The 24,410-nt window shown below is 55.2% G+C and overlaps 1 protein-coding gene across 1 annotated transcript in view; it reads left to right on the top strand.

The window, feature by feature from the left end:
• Nucleotides 1-23,356, top strand: part of KCTD10 (potassium channel tetramerization domain containing 10) — a 28,665-nt gene extending 5,309 nt beyond the window's left edge. Inside the window, exons 2-7 of the mRNA XM_027863364.1 lie at nucleotides 1,621-1,834; nucleotides 13,347-13,516; nucleotides 14,661-14,747; nucleotides 15,187-15,239; nucleotides 16,207-16,402; nucleotides 19,088-23,356. Of these exons, the coding sequence (XP_027719165.1) occupies nucleotides 1,621-1,834; nucleotides 13,347-13,516; nucleotides 14,661-14,747; nucleotides 15,187-15,239; nucleotides 16,207-16,402; nucleotides 19,088-19,306 (939 nt within the window). The 3' untranslated portion in view covers nucleotides 19,307-23,356. The remainder of the gene's footprint in view (nucleotides 1-1,620; nucleotides 1,835-13,346; nucleotides 13,517-14,660; nucleotides 14,748-15,186; nucleotides 15,240-16,206; nucleotides 16,403-19,087) is intronic.
• Nucleotides 23,357-24,410: the final 1,054 nt, after the last annotated feature.

The following is a 24,410-nucleotide window of genomic DNA, read 5'->3' as shown; positions in this document are numbered from 1 at the left end:
CACGGGACACTCAAGAGAGCTGATCTCCAGGTGGGAGGCCAGAGAAGGGGCCATGGGATTGAAAGAGAAAGGAACCACTGGTGTTGGTGGAGAGAGCGGCTTCAGCAGAGTGCAGGGGGTGGCAGTCCAGGTCCTGAGAGAGGAGTAGGAGGCAGAGGAGAGGGAGATGGTGCTGAGAAATGTGGGGGTCCAGAAGGGCCCACTTGCCAAATCCACCGTTTCCCGCTTTGTACCTGTGTCCGTCCGTCCAACCGCCTTCTCTCCTCTCACCTGAGCTCCTCCTTGAGCCCTCCACAGCTACCTCACAAGCGGGTGTCTGTGTTTGTCTGTCTGTCTGTCTGTGACTTAGTGACTCCCCTGTCTGGCCCCCTATTTCCTCGAAGATAAAGCGTAGCTCCTCTGATTAGCTTTCAATGCCCCGCATAGCCTGGCTCCGGCCTCATTGGAGCCTGCTGTCTGCAAGGGGCCAGCCTGACCTTCTCTGTGTCCTCAGCCGGGAGCCAGCCCCTGCCTTCCCTGCCCAGGCTGGAGTGCTCTCACTCCTTCCTTTTGCCTCATAGAGGAGGCCCTGCCCCCACTGAAGTGTCCTCCCCTAAACTGCTTAACTGCTTTGTATGTCTTAGTATTTATTAACTTTACAATTACTCTGTATTTAGATGTATTTGTTGTGCCCCCCCCCGCCCAGGTTAGCCCCTCAAGAGCAGAGATTGTCCCCGTGCTTGGCCGTAGGGGTGCTTCATCTATATTTGATTGATTTATTGGGTCTGAGGAAGGCTATTTTTAGGCTATTCAGAATCTGAGATTGAGGAGAGGAAACCTTTTTAATACTCAGAGCACCAGGGCCTAACATAACTGGCAGAGGGCACTTATGATGGGCCGTCCTGGAATTCTCTGCCCGGTGTCTGAAGTCAGCCCCCGTTTGATGAGATGTTTGCTTGACTCCCTGGAGCTGCCGGACAAGCTGGAAAGCGGAGTTTAGCTGTGCCTTCTGGGGATGACCACCTTGGGACCTGCATGGCTGGTCCACGGAGCCCCCCCTTAGACACGGGCCATTTACAAAATGCTTGTTTGGAGCTAATGTGACCAAAGGAGTTAGAGCTAGAAGGGAGGGAGCTCAACAGTGACCTGGGCCCCCCCATTTTACACATGGAGAAACTGGGGCCCAGAGGACAGAAGGGACTTGCTTTGGGTCGCTCCTGTAGTAAAAGGCTGAACCAGGATTTTTCCCCAGGTCTTTCTGACTCTGTATTACCATGATTCTGGCACCTGTTTCTGGAGTAGCAGCCTTGTGAATGTGGGTAGGGTCCCCAGTAGGTTCTCCAAAGCTTTTTTCACTCACTGTGTAGCTGAGCTCTCTACTTTATCACCACTGGGTTCCTAGAATAGTAATTACTCCTCTTAGTGCCATAATAGTAATTGCCACCATTAGTACAATTGTTTCTCTGGGCAGGCGGCTCCCAGGCTCCCCAGCTTTCAGAACAAGCCCGCTCCCCCCGTCCAGCCGTTGCTTGTGAGCCCCAGTATATGATCTGCGGGGCCCCCCGCAGCTCAGCTCGACTGGGGGGTGCTCCCCTGGGCCTGGCGGGGCTGCTGCGTGACTGTCTTCCTCACCTCTGGCAGGAAGAGATGTCGGGAGAAAGTGTGGTGAGCTCAGCGGTGCCAGCAGCTGCCACCCGCACCACTTCCTTCAAGGGGACGAGCCCCAGCTCCAAGTACGTGAAGCTCAATGTGGGGGGAGCCCTCTACTACACCACCATGCAGACCCTCACCAAGCAGGACACCATGCTGAAGGCCATGTTCAGCGGGCGGATGGAGGTGCTCACGGACAGTGAAGGTGAGGCCCCGCCTGACCCTGGGGGAGGGGAGTGGTTGGGGGAGGGGGAGAGGGGGCGTGAGAGCAGGCTAGCCATGTGTCATCTCATGTGAGGAGAGAGTGCCAGTGCAGCCTGGGTTTTCGGGACAGGTTGGGGGAGGTTTGATCATGGCCTCAGCCAAGTTTGAGGAGAATGCTGGACTGGAAGTCAGGAAGACCTGGGTTCTTGAGCCACCCCTGACCCGTGTTAGCTCTCTGGGCCCCAGCAAGTCAGAGCAGCTACATGGTGCAGTGGATGGAGTGCCCAGCCTGGACTCGGGAAGATGTGAGTTCAAATCCAGTCTCGGACTCTTCCTAGCTGTGGGACCCTGGGCAAGTCACTTCACCCTGTTTGCCCCTCAGTTCATCTTCTGTAAAATGAGCTGGAGCAGGAAACGTAGACCACACCAGCCTCCTGGTCAGGAAAAACCCCAAATAGAGTCATGGAGGGTCCGAGGTGACTGAAAATGACCCCAGCACGTCAGTTCCCCTCGTGGGGTCTCAGTTTCCTCATCTGTAAAACAGGCCCTCAGTGGCCTCTGAGGTCCCCCCCACTTTCTGTCTGACAGCCTTCGTGAGGCTGGGCAGACCCCGCTCTGAGGGGCTCCTGCAGCCATGGGGCACAGGAGAGGGAAGGACCTGGGGGCTTCCCTTTGGTAAGTGTAGACAGAAGGGGTGCCCTTCAGATCTGCTTCCTCTAGCTCTCTGGAAGGGGCCCGTGAGCAACTAGTCTCCAGAAAGGATTCGTGGGAGGGCATCTCGTCCAGCGATGGGGCGTCTTTCATCAGAAAGGGGGGCGGGAAACAGCTGGAGGACACTAAGTATAGTTGTGGGGGGCGGGCAGTGGCCAGAAGGTGAGGTGCTGCTGGGGAGAGGGCCACAGGTGTGGGAGGCCCAGACTGTGCTGGGGGTGATGGGCACCCAGAGCTGTGCTCCTTTGGCCTACTCGGGCCAGCATTGGCCGTCGGGATGGGCCCATCAGCAGGTGCCTCCTGTCTGCTCTCTTCCTGTTCCTCCTGTGTCGCCCTTTCTCTGGCCTCATCTTCCTTCTCTCTACCCTGATGCCCTGGCCCCTCCATGTCACACTGTTCCTTGTATGCCTAGTTGTGCTGCTGGAGGACCCCCGCCCCTCCCAGCCAGGTTGGCCATCAAGGCTCCCCCCCTCCACCCTCCAAGGCTGGTCATCATGGCCGCCCCTTCCCCCCCAAGGCTGGCCGTCATGGCCGCCCCCTCCCCCCCAAGGCTGGCCGTCATGGCTGCGCCACATTTCTTTGTCTACTTTCCTGGTGGGAGGCTACGGTAGGGACGGTGGCCAACCTTCTCTGGCCCAGCCTCCTGGACCGCCTGCTCTCAGCCTTCTCTGTGCCATGTCTCCACACCCTGCCATGTCTTCCGCCCATTTCCTTCTCCTTTGTTCCTGTCTGGACAGAGTAGGTGCTCCTTGCCAAAGCTGGCGGTTCGCCTTGGCCCCTTGACCTCCTCCTTCCCGTCTCCTCCAGGAGCTCCTGGGTCCTTCCTGTCCCCCCTCTTCTGGGCTGCCTTCCACCAGGCCCAGGCTCCCCCAAACCTCCCGTCCCCACGGACCATCGTCCCACAGCTCCCTCCTTCCACTGAGGGCCGGAGCCTCGGAAGAAGCCGCTGATGCAGCTGCCTTTGGCTTCTTGCCTCCTGCTCCCTCCTTGTACCGTGGCTTTGGCTTCACTACCCAGCTGGGACCTCTCTCCACAGTTACCGTTGATTTTGAAATGGCTAATGTCAAGGGCCAGTGCCCACCATTCTTGACTCTGCCGCGTCTGACTGACCCTGGCAACCACCCCTTCCTCTTGAGTTCTATCTCCCCTCTTAGCCTTTGTCCCAGATTGAGAGAGGGACATTAAATTCTCCTGCCACTAGTGTGTGACTCTCTACGTCTGACCGTGATTCAGTTAACTTTTCCTTCACGGATTTAGATTTCGTCTGTATCAAATTGCTCGTCTTCTCAAAGAGGGAGATGGGGAGGGAGGGAGGAAATTTGGAATTCAAAATGTTTTAAATGAATGTTAAAAATTATTTTAAAATGTAATTGGTAAAAGAAAACCCCAAAATTTCCAAATTTAGATGCTGTGGCATTTAGAGCATGTAAGTTCAGGGTTGCTGTGGTCGGTTGGCTAGGGTTCCTTTCAGCCAGATGTAGCTTGCTGGTTTCTCTCTTTTTGTGTTGGGATTTTTGTTGTTTCTGTTGTCACTTTTTTGTTCTTGTTTCTGATGACATGCTCGCAGCTCCTGCTTTCGTGGTAGAAGCCCCCGTTCTCTTCTGTGCCTCCTCCTCCTCTTTGGCCTTCTCAGGCTCCTTTGCTGCATCTTGATTCATCTCCTACCCCTTAACCCTGGACGTCTGTCCCAAGGTTCTGTCTCTGGACCCGCCTGACACATTTTTCTTTGTTGAGTCATTTCAGTCACATCTGACACCGTGACCCCAGTTGGCGTTTTCTTAGCAGAGATACTGGAGTGGTTTGTCATTTCCTTCTCCAGCTCATTTTACAGATGAGGAGACTTGAGGCAAACAGGGTGAAGTGACTTGCCCAGGGTCACACATCTATCAAGTGTCTGAGGCTGAATTTGACCTCAGGTATGCTAGCGCTCAGTGCACTGTGGCGCCACCTAGTTCCCCCCCATCTCGCATAGTGTCTGATGCATAATAAGTACGTAATAAATGCTTGTTATAGTGTTGTCATGAGCTCCCTTGGGTTTAAGGAACATGCACATGTGCATGGATGAACTCCAGCCCAGCCCCCACTGCCTGGATATCCCAGGAGATGGCTACACAGGCCACCCCCATACTGTCCTCTCCCTGTTTCTGTCGAGGGCACCAGCCTTCCGTCTTCGGGTTTATAGATTCTGAGGCACCCTTGACTCTTGCCCCACCCCCTCCACAACCAGTCAGCAGCAGCATCTGTCCTGTCCATCTCTCCTCTCTGGTCACATAGCTGACACCCTACTTTGCATCCTCATCCCCTTTTCCCTGAATATTTGTAATAACCTTCTAATTGAATCCCTGTTTCCAGGCTTTCCTCTTTCCAAACCGTCCTCCATGTATCTAGCAAGATAATCTTCCCAGTGTGCAGGTCCGACAATATCATTTCCTCTCTTAGGAATTCTCTGCAGCTCCTCCTGTTTTTAAGACAGGATGAAAAACACCTTCATTTGCCCTCTAGGAGCCTTGACAGTCTGGCTGCAGCCTGCCTTTCTAGACTTCCTTCCCATTATTCATTCCTCTTTCTGTACTCCACATCCCAGCCAAACTAGTCTGCAGCCTCCTTGCCTTTGCATGAACTGTCCCTCATGCCTGGAGCACGCTCTCTTCTCTCTTTACGATCACTGGTTACTTTATTCTTGGTCCTTACTTGCCCACACCTATCACCATGCCCAGCTCGTAGGAGGCATTTTATAAATATTTGTGTTCACTGCCTGCCCTTGGGAAGCCTTTCCTGAGCCCCCTCATTGTTAGTGTGGCCTCTTCCTTTCATTGTGTCCACCAGCAGACAGAAGCTCTTTCAGGCCTGGGCCTGGTTTTCATCTTGTCTTTGTAGCCCCTGGTAAGTCAGGGGACTCAGGCTGCCCACCTGAGGAGGAAAACTCAATGTCCCGTGGCCTGGCAGTAACCCAGGCATAGACCCTCTGATGCGCCCACGTTGCCTCCCGAGCTCTGTGCTCCTGGCAGGTGAGGGGTGTAGATCACCCTGTGCGCCCTCAAGTCTTACTGCTGCCTCGGCTGGTTTTACTCACTTAGCAGGGCCCTGGTGAGAAGAGCCCTTTGTAAACCTCAGAAGTGGGATCTGGTGGCATTCCCAGCTCTCCCTGGCCCAGTGCGCCACCCCTGCTTCACCTGGGCCCGAAACAGTGACCGCGGGGCCAGAGCACTTGGGTCCCAGCTCAGGCAAAGAACGATCCAGACTCCAAGACCGGCAAACCCACTCAGTCAGGGAATTTCTCTTCCCCGGCCCCAGGAGAATGGGCAGCCGAGGGCGCTGACTGGGGCTTGTCCAGGCCTGCCGGGCATTTGTGAGGCCTTGCTTTTGTCTCGCCACACCCAGCGGCTCTTGGGAGTATTTCTGGAAATGAGACAATCGCATCAGAACCCCTGAAGGAAATGAGTCTGATCTGATAAGCTCGGGCCCACACCGAGGCGGGCACCACCCTGGCGGAGGGGGCGTCAGGAAGAGCAGCCTGTGAAGTAAGTGAGGGCAGGGTGGCCGCTGGTTCTCCGGGGCGGGCTGTTTCTGAGGCTCGGGAGCCACTGCGCAGGCTGTCCAGAGGCCTGCAGCCCTGTGGGAGGCCTCCTGAGAGTTTGTGATGAGGACAAGCCCGGCCCCCCTCTCGGGAGCGGCTGAGGCGGTACAAAGACCTCTGGGCTTGCAGTCTGAGGACCTGGGTGCAGATTCCAATTCTGCCTCTTACTCGCTGGGCAGCCGTGGCTAAGGCACCATCCTCTGCGGACCTCAGTTTGCCTCACCTGTGAAATGCGGAGCCTGGACGGCATGGCCTCTGAGGCCCCCCAAGCCCTGAGTCTCTTGTCTTAATGTGCCACTGACCTCCTGCCCCTGTGGGGGCCTTTGCTCTGTCCTCCTCCTTCTTGACCTCCCAGCAGTCTTGGACCCTCTTGAACACACGCTCCCTCCAGCCCTCTCCTTCTCAGGCTCCTTTGCTGGGTCATCAGCCATTTCCTGCCCCTGATCGTGGGTGCCCAGCCCAGACTCCCCAGGGCCTGCCACACGGCCTGACGTCTCCTAGGCCCTTCATCAGGGTTGGTTTCTTGGGGTGTCATCAGCTCCCAGAGAGAGGTTCAGCTGTCTCTGCCTGGCTGAACCCCAGATTTGTCTGTCTAGCCCCAATTCTTTTCCCTGATGCTAGTCATGCTTCCCCTCTCAGAGCCCCAGCTGCCACCTGGGCGGGGCTGTGGTGCCATGTGAACCAGCTAAGGGGCCTCAGGGCACTAGCATTTTGCACCCCACATCCAGCTCTGCAGGAAGTCTTCCCTGGGCCTTTGTGGAGGCCGGGGAAGGGGCCCAGGGACTCACCCTGCAGCACGCTTCCTCGGGTGTCAGAGTGACTCACTTGCTACAGTGAGTCAGGTGGTCAGTGCCTGTGGATGGAATTTGACTGCCATTTCTAGGACTTTCCAGAAGACACGGAAGTCTCAAATCCAGCACCACAAAGGGGATCCCATTTGGCCGTCTGTATGAGGGGGGAGGACTGGGGGCCGTGTCTGGGGGGCGGACGATGGATGGCTCTGCTCCCCTCCTGGGCTATGGATGCCACAAATTCTTGGACCCCACGACTGCCGTCTTCCAGAATAGCCACCGACAGCTGTCAGGGCAGATGGGCCCCCTCCTAGGAGCTCATCAGAGCTGACGTCTCGAGTTCCTAGGATTCCGCCAAAGCTATCACGTTCCTCCTCTTCATTCCTTGGATCGGTGGAGCCCCGGCTACCAAATTAGCTTGTCGCCTCGCCGTCCGTGGGACGGTCTCAGGTGACCTCTGGGAAAGTGAGGAGCGGGGGCCACTGTGTAGCGGGCCCCAGGCAGCTCCTCTCCCTCCACCATGCTCGCCCCAGGGGGCTTTGCTGGCGTAGACATCTGCTGACTTTTAACAGCTCGTTTCGATCAAGTGTTTGGGGGCAATAGGAGGGAGCTACCACGTTGTTCCAGATACAGGCTGCGTCTGTGAGTAGAGGCAGGTCTGGGTGGGCTTTTCTCCCCCCTGGGCCCGCGCCAGAGGCACAGGAAGGCTCAGTGACTGCCCTGCTGGGAGGCCTCAGGATTGGAACCCGGGTCCTCCTGATGTCAAGCGTAGCGCTCTGTCCATGAGCCTTGCTACCTCTGCGAGGCCTGAGCATGACTGCTCATTGTGGCCTGGGGACGAGCGCAGTGACAGAAGTGACCGGGACAGTGACGAAAGTGAGAAGTAGCCCAGCATCTGTATTTGAATTGAAAGAAACATCTTTTAAAGGCCTGTCCCCGTGAGTGAATAAATACACACATATATATATATATACACATATACACATATATATACATATATATACACACACACACACATACATAGATACATATTCTGCACAGTAATTCTCTTTGTTTGTTTTTGGTTTTTTTTGTTTTTGTTTTTGTTTTTGTTGGTCAGTGGGGGTTTAGTAACTTGCCCAGGGTCACACACAGCTAGTAAGTGTTATGTGTCTGAGGTTGGATTTGAACTCAGGTCCTCCTGAATCCAGGGCCGGTGCTCTGTCCACTGTGCCACCTAGCTGCTCCCCTCTGCACAGTAATTCTGAGTAACTTTTTTGGTGCTAGTGTCATTCTTATTTTGTAGAAAAGGGGACAGACTCAAAGAGTGACTGGGCCAAGGTCACACAGCTAGTAAGTAGAAGAGGCAAGATTTGAACCCAGGTCTTCTGGCTCCTGTTCTAGCATTCTTTCTGTCATCCCACACCATCCTTTGGAGTGCATCAAACCCTGCAGCCCTCCAGACCCTCCGCTCTGAAATCAGTGCTCACTCAGAAAGGATCAGTCCAACCATGCACACCAGACACACACACCTTCCCCAGATGGTTGGGGGGGGGTGTGTGTGTGTGTGTGTGTGTGTGTGTGTGTGTGTGTGTGTGTGTGCGCACGTGCACATCCAGGGCTGTGGAGAGTAAGCTGGTAACCCTGAATTGAATCCGACGAGGTGATGGAGCTGTGTCACACTTGGGGAATGTTGCCCCACCCCTGTGGCCATGACATCACAGCTTCTGCCCGCTGCAGACCGTGCTGTGGAACTGTGGGTTGTGGGAGTCTGTGATGTCAGAAGAATCCGAATTGCAGCTTACCCAAAGAACGCTGGGGCAGTGCCCACCCTGCCCACCCTGCCAGATGCCGTTGGGCTTTGTTGAAGGCTTAGAGTGGGGGAGGGAAGTGCATGCGCTTCAGAATGTTGGGGATCTCTGCATGGGGGGCAGAGGAAAGAGGCCGGTCACAGAGGAGAGTGGCAGGTCAGGGCGTCACTGATAGAGACAGAGGAAGGTCTCTGGAGCATGAGGGCTGCGGGGATTGCAGGCTGGGAAAGCGTGCGAGGCTGTGAACCGCTGTCCAGTCGCTGGGGAGGCTGCTCACCCGCTGCAGGGAGGTCACTGATCCGGCCGCATCAGCCCCAGCATACACCTGCGTCCAGGGCATTCCCGCCCTGGGCAGGGGAGCAGGAGAGGCTTGATCCACCTGTTCTGTCGGCATCACCTTTAAGTGTTTGAGGGGATGTAACTCTTCAGGTTGGCCTGGGGTGGGGGCATGACATGGCAGTTTTGGTCTCCACTGAGTTGGAGAGATAGGACTGACCCCAGTAATCATGAGCCGGCCTTCATAGACCCACTGGTCTGTGCACAGTGTTGAATGAAGTCCTTCCTCATGGCGTGGAGGTGGCCTTGGGCTCCCGCCGCCTCCAGAAGGGCCTGCCACCCTGTCTGTTGTCCGAGGCCCGGCCTGGCGCCCTGTGTACTGCCACTGGCCGGCTGTGTGGTGGGGCATCATGCAATCAGAGTGGCTCAGGGGCCGTCCCTGAGGAACGTGGGGACAGGGATCTAGATGCCTCAGAGAGAGGGCCCTCACCCACCAAGTCTCAGCTTCTGGAGAAAGGGCACTGTGTGTCACTGACGTCGGGGGGAGCTCAGGTGTGTCCGGACCTTGGAGGCAGAGACCCCCAGGATTTGGGTAAACAAGGGAAGGGTCCAGGCCAGCGAGGGGGAAGTGGCCTGAGTGGAGATGCAGGGGGTGTCCGGAGCAAAGGATCGTGGGAGGTTTGTGAGGCAGTGTGGTTTTCCTCTAGCACGAGGGAGGCTCTGTGAACTTGTCTTCTCTTTTTAACTATTTCAGTATCACTTGGTTTCCTTTGCAGTTCTTTTGAGACAGTGAGGTGGTGCAGCAGATAGAGCTCTGGTCTTGGGGTCCAGAAGGCCCAAGTTCAAAGCTTGCCTCAGATACTTCTTGGCCGTGTGAGTCTGGACGAGCCGCTGAACCTCTCCCAGCCTCAGTTTCCTCATCTGAAAATGGGGATGATAACAGCACCTGAGGATCAAATCTGCAAGTCTAGAAGCGCTATCTAAATAAATATTGGGTCTTACTTTATGCATTTAAAAATACTGTTCTGAGAAGAGGTCCATAGATTTCCCTGGACGGCCATTCAACACACATAAAGTGAGCATGAGCCCTGCCCCATTACATTCCATAAACCATAGGAGGCTAGCCCCCCTCAAGGCTGCTGCACCCATTTCTCCCATCCACCTCCCGAGGCAGCCTGTCACTCCAGACCAGTCTCTGCTTCCCAGGAGGGAGCGACCCAGCGCCTCAGGTCGGAACTGGCCGTGAAGGGGATGGGGCTTCTGATTGATCTTAGGATACCCAGGCCCAGCAGCCAGGCTTAATCAGCCCCTGAAGAAGTTGACGTTCCCCACGCCGAGCCCCCCTGGCCTCTGGGGGAAGGCTTTCCCTTTATAAAGCAATTAAAGTTAAAATGGCATTAATTGGAACTGCCCGGCTTGTGTGCAGTCTCCTCTGCCCTTATTTGTCCAAAATATGATTCCCTTGCCACAAGCATTCCTGGCAGCATTCTTGGGCCCGAGCCCGACCGCATGGACCTCCTGGTAGTTTATGGGAACTCAAGGCCTTCTGTCACTTGTCTGCTTGAAGTTAGGGGCCCCTGCTCAGGCCCCACAGCTGGACGGTCTGTGGAGTAAAGAGGAGTGAGGAGGCAGAGCCCTTTCCCAATAGATGGGTGAACTGGTGGCCATCTCTGCTGGGGCCTGCCTGGATTCTCATCCAAGGACCTCCCACGGCTCCTGTCCTACAGTGCCGCGGGCACAGAAATGCCCTCGAGGGCCCAAGAACGTTAGGGAGCAGGCTGAGCACTGGCCAGGCCTGGTTCTGATCAAGAAAGTCCCTTCCTCTTTCCAAGACTCAGCTTCCCCCTGTGGGAAATGGGCACACGCTCCCTTCTGAGAAGTGGACAAAGGGTAGACGGAGCACGCCCAAGCATCCTGAGCCCGTTGATGTGAGTGATGAGGTCACGTGAGCCGCCGTGTCACTGCCAGCTGTGGAGGAGAGCGATCTGGCGTCCCATCCTGGCTGGGCGAGTCCTGCCCCCCCCTTCCCAGGGTCTCTACGGCAGTGAAGTCCCCGCTCCTGGTCCAGGTCCCTGCCCTGCTATGGATAATATTTCACACAGCAGGTAGTCGAAGGAGGGTTACCCCCATTTTATAGATGAGGAAACTGAGTCTCACACATGCCTGTCTTTCCTTTTTAAAGGTTTTTTGTTCCTTTCTCTTTTCTGCCTTCTGCATGGACTTTCTGCCAGGGACTCCTCCCTCCCTAGTGTCTCTCTAAGGAGTCACGCCAAAGGGATCCGCCCACCTCACTCCCGGGGATTGTTGGGAGGCTGCGGCCTTCCCTGGGGACGGCACACGCTGTCCCCTGCACTGCCCTGAGGCGCACACGTTGTTTTCCTCTGCAGGGAGGTGAGCAGTCCCCTCTGGACTCAGCAGGCTTCCCTCCTGACCGTCCGTCCCGGCCTTCTCTGGAACGGGCGCAGCTGTCTTTGATCGTGCTCGCGTGCCACACTTTCGTCAGCTGCCCCTTAGCAGCGGGCACCCAGGGTCTTCCCCGTTTTTGCCGCGATCAGAGTGGCAGCGATCAGCTTTGGGCAGATGGGGTTCCTCTTCTCTCTCTTGACCGCCTGGGGCGTGTGTCTACCTTACTGGCGCTGTGGTTGGACCAGGTTCATCCTGTTGATCATTTGCCTGGAAGCGTCTCTGCATCCCCCGGGCTCCCTTCACACAGTGCCTGGCACTTGGTCCAAGCTGACTTGCCTTGTCAGTCTGATTCAGAATCACGTGGGCAGTGACTCACCCGGAGCTTCACGTCCATCCGTGAGCTGGAGCCTGGTCTTCTGTCTCCTTGTCAGACGCCCTTTCTGTTTTGTCACTGTCTTTCCCAAGGTACATCACCAGTTCTTATCAGTGCCAGGGCTATGTGTCGTCCTCGACATAGGAGGGTGGGGAGGGGGCTGGCTGATGAGACCCTCATGTGTGATGTGCTGTCTTTGTAAAGGCGTTGGCCTTCCTGTACAGCCAGCCACAGAAGCCAGGCCCGTGGCGCTATTGACATGTGGCTCTCAGTAGGGGCCACTGATTATTCATAGGAGCTTGGGGACCCTGAGCGGTTTGGACGTGTTCAGTAGAAGGTCTCGAAAGCAGATTTCAGAGGTTGCCAGTGCTGGGCGCTGGGCACCCTTCCTGGAGTCAGCAGACCTTCCTAAGGGGAGGACGGGGAGGTTTCAGACAGCAGGGAAGGAAACGGCTTCGTTCTCAAAGCCTCCTCGAGACCACCACAGAGAAAAGAGACCCAGGCCTCCAAGTTCATGCACGATCCTTGGCCCAGTGAAGTCTAAGACCCAAGAATCAGTCACTTGAGAAGGGCAGGCCTTCCGCGTGGGAGCCCGGGGAGGGAGGGTTGTGCCATGGACGGCTTGTTGGGCTGTGTGGCGGTGGCAGCAGCACCTTAGCTGGACGCCGGGAGGCACAGCCTCTTCTCCCTGCGGCTCAGACCGGAGCAGGGCACAGTCAGTGACGAAGGCGTTTGCATTTTATTTCGCGGCTCCTGAGGAACAGAAGGCTTCAGGACCCCAAGGAGTTTCCGAGCCTGGGGCCGACAGGGCTGGAGAAATGTTTGGAGAGGTGGGTCCCCGGGTGGCCGCTCAGATGTCACGGCATCATCTCTCAGCTCAGCGGGGTCTGTAACATGGCCACTGTTTGCAGGCCTGAGCCTCTGTTTCCCTCTCTGTAAAATGAGAGGGCTGGCTAAGAGCGCAGTGTTGTCGGACAGGGCTGGCCGGCGGGGTGCATCCCAGGAGCGAGGAGAAGAGAGGTGGCAGCTTATGTACAGCCTCGAACTCGAGCTTCCCTGGGTCGTTCACAGCACTGAGTTATAGGGATGGCAACAGAAGGAAAGGTTCTGACCAGACTCCTTCTCTTCCCTCGGCTGTCAGCCCCCTGAATGGCCGCGACGCTCCCTTCACGGTCAGCTGTAGATGCAAGTTTTTTACAGCGAGGAAATCCGGGGGTCCAGGGGGGCTCTGATCCAGAGGTAGAGCTGCAACCTTGAAGGTTGCCCCCCTCGTTTCTGCACAGGAAGAGACTAAGGCCGCCCAGCGAGGTCAAGGGAGGTCCCATGGCAGAGCCAAAATTTGAATGTAGGTCCTCTACCTCCAAACACAGCGCGGCCGGCCCTGCCTTGTGCTCAGCTGTCCCTCAGGCTCCTTTTGGCCTGGTGAGCTGTCCCTGAGGAGAGGCGAGCTTTGCTGTCTCACTGGGCCGCTATCTAAGGGTAGCGCTCGGGTTCCTGCCGGGGTGAGTAGGGGACGTGCCCAGACATCTAGCCTTGGGCAGCCCTGCTCTCGTCCTCACTGGCTCCTTTGTTCTCCTCTTATCTCACAGGTTGGATCCTTATTGACCGGTGTGGGAAGCACTTTGGTACAATCCTAAATTACTTGCGGGATGGGGCCGTTCCGCTGCCCGAAAGCCGCCGGGAGGTCGAGGAGCTCCTGGCTGAGGCCAAGTACTACCTGGTCCAGGGCCTGGTGGACGAGTGCCTGGCGGCCTTGCAGGTGGGTGTCCAGCCTCCTCGCGGCTCAGCACCTGCCCCGGGTCATGCTGCCTCCGACCTGCCTCCCCCTTCGCTCATCCTGGCCTTGGGGGGGGGCCCTCATGGGACCCTGAAGCATCTCCCCCTCCTGGCACTGCCCCACTTGCCATCCAGGGCCTCTAAACTGGGCAGCCTTGGGTGACCATTCTCAGGAGTCACCTGCTTGGAGAAACCCCAGCGGTTTTCTTGCCTAATATCAGAGCACAATTCAGTCTCTTTCCCTGAGCCCATAGGCTCCCTCCAGATGGCTACCTTCAGTTCAATTCAGTAAACATTTGTTAAGCACCTGCTGTTTGCCAGGCACTGTGCTAAGTGCTGAGGATACAAAAAGAGGCAAAAGCCATCCCTTGCCTTCAGGGAGTTTGTGCCTGAGATGAGTGCCCCGTTCTTCAGGCTCGAGGAAAGGGTGTGAAGGCCCAGCTTCTACTCAGAGCCGTTAGCTTTGCCCTCACGGGGCACTTCTCCCTCGTCCATGATTTGAAGGGCCGTCCTATGGGAGAGGGAGGGTCAGCCTTGTTCTGCTTGGGTGGAAGCTGCCAGACCCGAGCCAGAATGGGGTGCCCGGGGAGCCGCCGAGCTCCCCCTTCCTGGAGGTCTTTAAGCAAAGGCTGCTGACCCCTTGTTGGGTGAGCGCTCATGGGGATTCTTACGTGGACCCTGAAAATCTGCCAGATCTCTGGCCTGTGAAGAGATTTATACTCAGCCCCCTCATTGGAGGAATAGTCGATAAAAGGAGCTTCCAGGAAGACAGAAGAGCTTGTTGGGGCCACGCTTTGGGATTTGGGTTGGAAGCGTCCCTGTGTTTCTTAGAATCTTCTCCTCCCTGCCCCCCAAGCCCTGCCTCTTCCCTCCAGGCCCCGCTTCAGGCAGGACCTAGGAACAACAGTGGGCATTTCAGTACCACGTGTGGTCACAGAGCAGGGCCGGGCCGTCGTTCCTGGCTGCACACTTCCAGGCACACTGTGCGGGAGCGTCTCTCTTAAAGGAGCCACCTGGCGTTACGGCTCACAAGCTCTTGCCATCAGGGTCCCCGAGAGAGAAGGGAGCAGGGAAAAGGCTGCTTCCGGGCAGACCCCCTAGACTGAGGGCCCGTTTTGTTCCAGCAGAACAAAGACTCCTACGAACCTTTCTGCAAGGTGCCCGTGATCACCTCCTCCAAAGAAGAGCAGAAGCTGATAGCCACGTCCAACAAGGTACGTGGGAGGCCACACCTGCTGGTGCTTCGGCGGGGGCGGGGGTACTCATGACCAGGCCTCCATCTAGGGCAAGGGAAAGGAAACAAGCATTGCTTAAGTGCCTGCTGGGGGCCAGGCACTGCGCCTTCTCCTCACAACAGCCCTGGGGGCTGGGTGCTATTATGACGATCCCCATTTGACAGTTGAGGAAACTGAGGCAGGCAAAGGTTAAGTGACTTGCCCAGGGTGACCTAGCTATAAATCATCCGAGACTGGATTTGAACTCAAGTCTCTGGACTCCGGGCCCTCCGCTCCTCATTTATCTCCTCTCCCAACTGTGACTCACATTAAAAAACCGTTCTTGCTTTTCCCTTCTCTCCTGTCCTCTGCAAGGTCCCCAGTGCTGGCAGTGGACCATTCTACCAAATAATTTTATTTTTTCTTTCTTTAAATACAGCCGGCAGTGAAGTTGCTTTACAACAGAAGTAACAACAAATATTCCTACACCAGGTAAGGCTAAAGTGGGTCGGGGAAGACACATTTATTTGCAGCAGGAAAACCTCAGAGACCCTCGAATGCAGACCCCTCCTTCTAAAGACGAGGAGCCTGTGGCCCAGAGAAAGGAGGTCATTCAGCTGAGGTCGTGCACCGGGTTAATAAAATCAGGGTCAGGACTGGAACTCGGGTCTTCTCTTGAGCCTCAGCAATGGTTTTGTCCCCTCCTTACCCATCCCCCAAAAGTCTGTACCCCACCAGGATCGTCACTGTTTGGGGGAACTTTTGTTACTGCGTCCGTCCTTCCTTCGGTTGAGAATGTGAGGTGGGGGGTGGATTAGATTATCAAACATGGCAGAGACTTTCCATTTAGCCTTCCAGTCATCAGGAGAGCATCTGTGTGTGTGTGTTCAGAGCTCCGTCCACACACTGACCAGACGCCTACTCTGTGCTGGGGCCTGGGGGTCCCCAGACAGCCCAGGCCCTGCCCTCAAGGGCTTCCATTCCTGAGGGGGTAGGAATACTGTGAGTGTACACAGAGAAGTCCATCGCAGGGACTTAGAGGAGACAGCACCAGTAACCGAAGCAGTCCCAGTGGCCCCGTGTACAAGATGGCGCCATCATTGATCCGATGCCCAGCAGCGTCGATTATGTCGGTCTCTGCAAGAATCATCCTCATCCATCCCCTCAGCCACATCCCCACTGCCACTCCCCTGGTTGGGGCCTCGTTTCCTCTCCCTCTTAGGCCACTAGGAGAGAAATCTGATGGATCTCCTCCCCTCGAGCCTCCCCTCCTCCAATCCATCAGGGTTGTTGAGGTGGTTAGCACAGATCCATCAAGTGCAGTCCATTGACTCCATTTGGTTTCCAAACAGGCTGCGGTTCTGCGGCTTGTTCCGCTGTGCCGGGCCCCCCTCCCCAGCCCATTCACACCATGCCAGTCTGTGGGCACAGTTCACCGCATCAGATGTTTCTTTTGCAGCAATTCTGATGACAACATGTTGAAAAACATCGAGCTGTTTGACAAGCTGTCTCTGCGTTTCAACGGGAGGGTCCTGTTCATCAAAGACGTCATTGGCGACGAGATCTGCTGCTGGTCCTTCTATGGGCAGGGCCGGAAGATCGCAGAAGTCTGCTGTACGTCCATCGTCTACGCCACAGAGAAGAAGCAGACCAAGGTGAGGGCCCCGTGGGGCCGCAGCCCACCCCACCCGGCGTCTCCTAGGAGCACAGGGTTGGGGCTGGAAGGGGCCCAGAGAGGGGCCGGGACCCAGGTCCTGTCTCTCTCCACTGTACCACTGCCTCTGTCTGAAGAGGACCCCCACAGAGTTGATTGTCTTCAGTCACCTCTGTTGTCCCAAAAAGGGAGCCAGGCTTGGTGTTTGGCCCCAGAGCCCGAACTCCCCTGAGCACTGTGGTCCAGTGGTCAGCCCAAGCTGGACTGAGAGAATGCTCTGTCCCTCAGATGAAGGGAAGCCTTCCACCAGGAGCCACAGGCCTGAGGGAGGAGAAAAGGGGAGAGAGAGTAGGGGAGAGAAAGGAGAAAGCAAAGAGAGAGAGAGCCCAGACTTACTCTCCTGGGCCCAGACGTAGGGCTTCGGCAGGGTTAGGGTGGGGAGGGGCAGCTGACTTACTGGGAGGCATCTTGGGGGTCAAAGTCTAGCCGGCCCCCCCACAACTGTTGGAACTGTGCGGCCCGAGGAGGGGGGGACCTAGGCTTCCTTCCCTGGAGACGGTGATTCTCCTGTGGAAGCACGTTAAACGGGAGAGAAGAAACCTGGGAGAACGGTGATGGTTGTCTTGGAACATGTGGAGGAGGGATTCAGTGGCTTCTGTTGGGCAGAATTAGGAGTCGGGGCCGGGGCACAAGGAGGCAGGCCTCTGCTCACGGTCAGGAAGGCTGTCCCAGCAGTCAGTGCTCTCCAGACGGGGGTACAATTGCGTACAATTAGAGGGACCGGAAAGCCGGCCGTGGACACGGCTTGATTTTCAGGAGCAACAGGACCCAGGTGGAAGCTAGAATCCTCTTTAAATGGATGGCAGTATGGATGGGGAAGGCACTGGCTTCTCTGTAAAATCATCTTTCCTGAGAAATTGGCTTTTCTCCCTTCCCTGTAATCCATCCCCAGCTGATGGTGCAGGAGATGGAGTGCTGGGCCTGGAGTCAGGAAGGCCTGAGTTCAACCTCAGTCACTTACTAGCTATGACCCTGAGCAAGCCACTTAACCTGTTTGCCTCAGTTTCCCCTCATCTGTAAAATGGAGATAATAGCACCTACCTTAAAGGGTTGTCATGAGAATCAGATGAGATATTTGTTTGAAAAAAAGCACATAGTGCAGTGCCTGGCACCTAGTCAGCACCTTATCAGGGTAGCGCTCAGCTGCCTCTGCCCATCCTCTGCCCCCCAGCAGGTCATGGCCGCTCACTCCTCTCCCTAGCTTTTTAGGACCATAGGCCCCTCCTTCAGCGATTCATCAAGTTCTTGTGTCTCAGGAATGGAAAAGCATTCTGAGGGCGATTCTCCGATCGTTGAATAACCTTTGAGAGCCTTGGAGTCTCACCAGCACCCCCCCCTTTGGGGCACGTGTGGCACCCCCACCTCACCCTCTCTGTTCCTTCGTTCGGGGGGTGAAGAACCAGATTAACAAGAGAAAGGAAAAGCTCAGAACCGAAGCCAGGTATCCTGTGTGACAGCTCAGAGAGGCCATTTGCCTTTCCCTGTGTTAGCCCAGCACGTGGGCCTCGAGGCTCACCCCGCTCTCCCGCCCCGGCTGCTCCCTTCATTCTTCCCCTGCCTGGCTGGGGAGCAGGGAGAGGTTGGCTTTGAAGCGGGCCTGGTTCGGCGGCCACCTGTCCCCCGCAGCAGACGGGTCCTGGTATCGGAAGGACGGCCCCCAGTCAATTCCCTTTCTCAGTGGGTGTGGGGCCTTTCCTTTGCTTCCAGAAAGCATTGCTTTTCTGCTCTTCGTTTGTAGAAAAGGAGATCGCGTTGGAATGATCATTAAAGTATTTGTTTCGTTTCCATTCTATCTGCACTCTGGGGCGCTAGGGGACAAATAACTGCCCACCCTTTAAACGGGGCATCGGTGGTCTGTACTGCGCTGGGATTCCCGTGTCGTCACCCGTTCCTCGGGTCCCTTCCCCACAGGCCCAGAGTGGACGATGACCCTGAAGGTCGCCATCCGCAGCCCTCGAGAGGGCTTCCCTACCCCAGAGTGCAGCCCCCAGCCCTGAGCCCCTCCTTGTAAATAAATGCCCCACACCGTCATGTTCTAGGCAGGTTCAGAAGGAATCCTAGAAGGTCAGAGATGAGAGGGACCTTGGAGGCCAGAGGAGGTGACGTGCTCTAAATGTTTGAGAAGTGTTAGCTGCTTCCTGTTTGGTCTCCACCACCTTGAGAAGTAGGCTCTGTCACTCTCACCGTGTTACAGATGAGGAAACTGAGGCTCAGAGAGCCTCACGCAGTCGGTTGTGGTGAGGGGACATGATTTGATGGTTTCGTTTCCTGCTGACTCTCCCTAGCCCCGCCAGACAAGGCCTCCCGTGGGCCATTTCTGACCGTGTCTGCCTCACTCCTCACCGGCAGCCCTCCACCTCTGCCGTCGGCGTGGCGCACCTTGACGTTGCTGTGATCCTGGTGCGCCGCCAGCCCTCTCGAGTTTCTCTGAACTCCTTGAGGGCACTTCTTACGTCCGCGCCCCTAGACCGGTCTCCTCACTTGGCTTTGTGGCTGAGGAGACCATAGCCCCGACGGGGGCTGGGCCACCCGGCTGAGCAGGTCCGATCGGATCTAAACTGAGTTTGGGGGGACGGGGGTCGAGAGCTGTGGATTTGAGGGACTAACCCCATTTTCTGGAACACAGGTGGAGTTCCCGGAGGCCCGCATTTATGAGGAAACCCTGAATATTTTGCTGTACGAGGCTCAGGATGGCCGAGGTCCGGACAATGCACTTTTGGAGGCTACGGGTGGCGCTGCTGGCCGCTCCCACCACCTGGATGAGGATGAAGAGCGCGAGAGGATCGAGCGTGTGCGTTGGATCCATATCAAGCGCCCCGATGACCGGGCCCACCTCCACCAGTGAGCAGTCCAGCCACCCCGCTGTGCTGCTCTCAGAGACTGCCCCCAGGCGCCCAGGCAATGTTGAGAGCCTTTCAGGTCTAGAAACGGTATTTTGTAACAAATCAGATCATTCTTTTGGTATTTCTTGGCAAGATGAATTGGTTCAGTCCCAGGGTCCCTCTTCACCCTGGGATGGCTCATGCTGCGTCTGTCGTTTTTCCTCTTTCCCTGAACGTGAATGAGTCTTTGGGAAAAGCATTGCCCGGGCCTCGGAATGAACAGTGAGGACTTTGATTTTCAGTATTTATTTTTGGTGGGGATCCTGCGGGGTCAGCTCCGAGCTCTTTGAAGATCACCCTGACTCGGGGGGCTCCCTCCTGTGGGTCAGCTGCCCGGGTCCCAGACGTCTGCGGTCCCCGAGGCCGCCCTGAGCCGGTCTCTGCCCATCCCAGGGGGAAGCGTGGGGCTGTGGGCTTGTCCCACAGCTGTGCCCCCTCCCAAGGAAGAAGGCCCCAGGGGCCACGTGCAGTATTTCCATGGCCAAACGGCCAAAAAAACCCAAACCTTCTCAAATGGGAATTTCTTTCTCTTAGAACAATCATGTGTCTCTTGTGACCAAGGAAATAACCCCCTCAGTGTAAGGACGTAGCAGCAGAGTCTGGTCCACAAAGGGGCCCCTCAGCCGGGAGCTCCGTTTCACAGGCCCCCTAGGCCCTCGACCCCCAAGTGTCCAGTTAAGAATGTGGTTTGGGGGATGCCAGAGGCAGGGGGTCAGCTTTGCGTGGCCAGTGGGTCCGGTCCCCATGTCACAGGCAGGACAGCAGCGGGCCCCATTGTCCAGCCATGTTTTCCACTACAATACTGACAGTGACTGGGGGGACGTAGGACATAGCCTAGGGATTGGGGCCAGACCTGGGTCTTCCTTGGTCTCAGGAGCTCCTGGGGCGGTCCCTCCACCAGTGCAGGTCAGCGCTTCTCAGCCATTGACTGTTGTAGGGAGTTGCCTCCATCACCTGGCGGTTAGTCAGACATACTGTAGGTGCCAGCGTCAGGACTCAAACCCAAGTCTTCCTGGCTCCGAGGCAGGCTTTCTATTCAGCAGCTCCTTGGCCTCTGCCCCCTGCGCCTGCCCGGGTGCCTCCTAAGAGGCAGGAATGGCCATCTCATAGACTGTGGGGTGGGTCCTTTAGTCAGACTTCTTGAGAAGATGGTTTCTTCAGCCCCTTCCCTGTGCAGAGGGGCAGCCCCTGCCCTGCCTTCTCCCCCCCCACTCCCCCACCCTGGGCAGAGGCTTCAAGAGCGGAGCTCAGACTGTCCTAGGAGAATGGCCTCACTTTTGTAGCATTTTCTTTACCACAGCCCGCCAGGGAAAGAATGTGACTATCAGCAGCCCCATTTTACTGATGAAGAAACTGAGGCTCAGAGCCATTTGTGTCCCTCCTACCTTTATCCAGCTAGTCCATATCAGAGTTGGGCCTTGAACCCAGGTCTTCTGCCTTTCCTTACTGTAAATAAGAGAATGTTCCCAGCAGGGTTCTAGGCCTTACCTCTGGGTCTCCACCTGGCTCGGGCCCCAGCTTTGGGTCATCACAAGTGGTTCTGGCTGCGTTCATCCAGCAGACTGACGAGATGGACAAATACCTTCGAAGTGTCTCCCTCTGCCTGTTTGTTTTTGCCACTTTCAGAGAATGGAAAAAGGACGTGTTTGTGTGACTGTGACAGAGCGAGTGGTGTTGCTCGGGGGCCCCAGGCCGTGGGGGTGAGGGGGTGCGCGGCAGGCAGGGCTCTTTGCCGCCAGGGAATGGACAGGTGGCTCAGACTCCGCCGGGGGAGCGTCAGGCGTGTGACGACAAAGAGGTGACGGACGCGACTGAGAGAATCAGAGGGGTGTTTGAGTTTTATACCAAAGCATTAGTCGCAGCAAGTTTGATTGTTACCAGACAAGGTATTTCTGTGAGTCTGTTTATGTACTGACGTAAGCCACATGCTCTCAGAGGCACTTGGCCTGGAAGCGGTCAGAAGGGAGCAGGTTTTTAAAACGCTGTTACTTCATCTCCTGTTCACCATCCTGCAGCCTGTGGAGATCAGAAAATCACACCCAGACCACGTCTGACTATTCCAATCACGTATTCATCAGCCCAAGGCTAGCACTGGTGTCTTTGTACAAAATGTTCCTGACTCAGTTTACCAAGTCAGGCTTCCCCCAAAAATGACTTTCAAAAGAACTTTGTGTTAGTTGGGATTTAAGCTTCCCACCTGAATCATGCGCTGGGACCTCTGGGGAGATCGAGACAAGCTCCCTGCCCGTCTGCTGGGCAGGCTTTGTGAATCGGGTCACATCGTACAGTGATAACGCATCATGAATATAGGCAGGCCATTAAGGGGCCCATTGTATTGGAGAAGTCACTGTATAATTACTCTTTGAAAGTAGATTTTTCTTAATCTAGAATTTATTGTTCACATAATAAAACCTGAACTTTGTTAGTACTTCCATGGTCAAGACGAAGTTTCCTTCTGTCTCAGTCCCCCACACATACACCCACAAGAGTGGCTCAGCTTAGGGGAAGACCGGATGGTCCCACGTGGCCAGTGACGGTGCCACTGACCACAGTGACACACAGCCCAAGCCTGTGTCTCCCCACGTCCTGCAGGAAGGGGGACAAGGCCCCAAGCTGAGGAAGCACCGAGAGAAAAACCGGTTGGTGTCTTAGAACTGTAGTTCGTCCAGTGCTGCTGGAACCACACGCTTGTGGCAAAAAGACAAATCACAGTTCTGTCCAAACCCTCAGCCCCGTCTGTCCTCAGCAAGCCCACCCTTCGGCTGCCAGCCGCATCCCTCAGGCCAAGGTCCTGTGTCTGTTCTTCGAGCAGGGTGCACTTAGGGAGCCCAGAAGGCTAGCTTAGGGCCAGCCACAAAGGAAGCGGGGAAGGAGGCTTCTGGAGCTCCTGAGCTCATCCCGATTCCTGACCCTTTCAGGATCAAACTCTTTCCTCCTCTGTGAACTGAGCATGCGAGAGTTGGGCTCGCCCGCCATCCCGGGCCAAGAGTTCGCCGTTAGCTCTTTTCTCACGTATCCAAAGGGAAAGGCTCTTTTGCTTCCCAGCTCTGATGTATTTTTCAATTATCCTCTGAAATTAAACTTAGATTTATGTTCCTGTTCCATAAAGTGATGAGTGATGCCATTAATCCAACAAAATTCAAGGAACATAATTTATTAAGTGCTGTGTATCGATGCTGACTGATCCTACCCCAAGCAGAAGGACAAGAATACAAGTTCTAGATTCGGCCCCAACCCCAAGCAGGACAAGAAGCTGGGTTCTAGATTTGGCCCCCACCCTAAACAGGAGGACAAGAATCCAGATTCTAGATTTGGCCATTATTTACAGCCATTTTTCTAGTGACACTTGAGAGGTTAGAAGTTAATGTCGATTGCTCAAGAGAGGTCAAAGATCAGCCCAATGCTTAGTCAAAAATAGTCCATTTTATTGCACAGTTACAAAAAGGAGGTTTAGCACAGCTTCCAAAGAGGTGGGAGACGCAGAGTTACTGCTGCTCTCATCACACTGACTGCTCTTTCCATGATCACGACATTCAATCACCCGTTACACTCCACGCCGAGCCTGCCAGGAGAGCGGACTTTCCGAGCCACACGTGAGCACGAGGGTCACTGTGCCGAAGCCTTAGCTCTTTGTCAAGTCTTTCTAACCTGTGTTTCTATGTCCTTCAAGGAATCTGGCAGATCCTGAAACCCTGAACGTTCATGGACCACGTGTGGCCCGTGGCCCATCGTGGCCCATGACTGTGAAGGGGGCAGTGGGCGTGATTCAGCTTCTGTAGAGTTGCAGTAGGGGAATCCTTTCCTGTTGAGTGTACACACTTCTAACTAGAGGTTCACCAAAAATATCACTTTAGCACATTCAGATGTCTTGTACTAACTGTGCTGCCCCTTCAAGCTATGCACAAAATGCTTGTGTTTTGTTTTGGTTTTTTAGAAATACTCAGTGTTTATAATTTACAAGCATTTGTCTATACATATATATATGCAAAATAAAATGATATAAAGGACTTCTACATACAGCTGTCTGACCCCTGTTTTCTAGGCATTCTCAGGCCTGTTTGAGCCAGGATTCCAGGCCTACTTTCAAGGCATTGGGGATGGCAGAGAGATGTCATTATTCTGTTTCAATGCAATGCTGATTGGGAGTCAGTACCGCCCTGCTGAAAGAGCAAAAGGCGCCAGCGTCTGCCATGTTGTCATGTCTTCAGCAGATTTTTCACAACCTAGAATGGGGGAAAATGCCTTGTAGCTCTGCCTTCAGGCTGAGAGCAGTCTGTGAGAGCTGGGATTATGGAAATAGCCTTCAGAGGGACACACATAGGGACTTAAGCCATTCCTTAGATGTTCTAAGCCACATTTATTTGAAGTCTGAAACTCAATTTTCGCAGCTCTGTCAAACTCAGCCACCTCATTCCTATCCCAGTCTGCCTAGGAAACGTTTGCAGTCTCATCTTCATTCGTCCCAGTTGGGTGGATGGCCGCTCCCTTGGGGAACAAAAGAGGGTGATACCTCTTTGGATGGTGTCACCAAGGAAGCAGCAGGAAGAGGGGTGGAAGGCAGTTTTCAGGTCCTCCAAAGGTGAAAGCCAGGCAAGTATTAGGTCCGGGAAGAACATTCAGGAAGCTTGGTGCTTTGTGGGTTCAAACAAAGCCTCACATCTGAAAAGACTAGCTAGAGTGGATGGGGTCTACCTCTAATATGACACGACCATATAAACGTAACTGTTGCCCGTTAAAATAAGAGATGAAAAGTTGAAAACGCAGAACTCCTCAATCACGCCCACATTCTTATGCATGAAGTTGGACCTCATTTGTTGAACTGGAGCCTTCACACTCATTTCCCCCTTTGAGAGCCAAGATGGTGATCGTTGCACATTGCCCATATCAGGATTTCATCTGGACTGACACCTATGGGAGAAATGAGTCTTAGTTTCAAGAGTGGGGGAGGGAAACATTCACACCATTCCCCCCTGCCCCCAGCAGAAGGAGAAGATGGCTAATGACCCTAGTGGGTTCAGCTTGGTGCACCAAGCCGTCATCCCCACTAACCTACCTCAGAGCACCTGT

This window comes from Vombatus ursinus, unplaced genomic scaffold (genome assembly GCF_900497805.2).
Source record: "Vombatus ursinus unplaced genomic scaffold, bare-nosed wombat genome assembly UNPS02001287.1, whole genome shotgun sequence".
Lineage (NCBI taxonomy): Eukaryota > Metazoa > Chordata > Mammalia > Diprotodontia > Vombatidae > Vombatus > Vombatus ursinus.
Note: the sequence above shows the minus strand (reverse complement) of the source record. Positions and strands in the feature narration are given on the sequence as shown.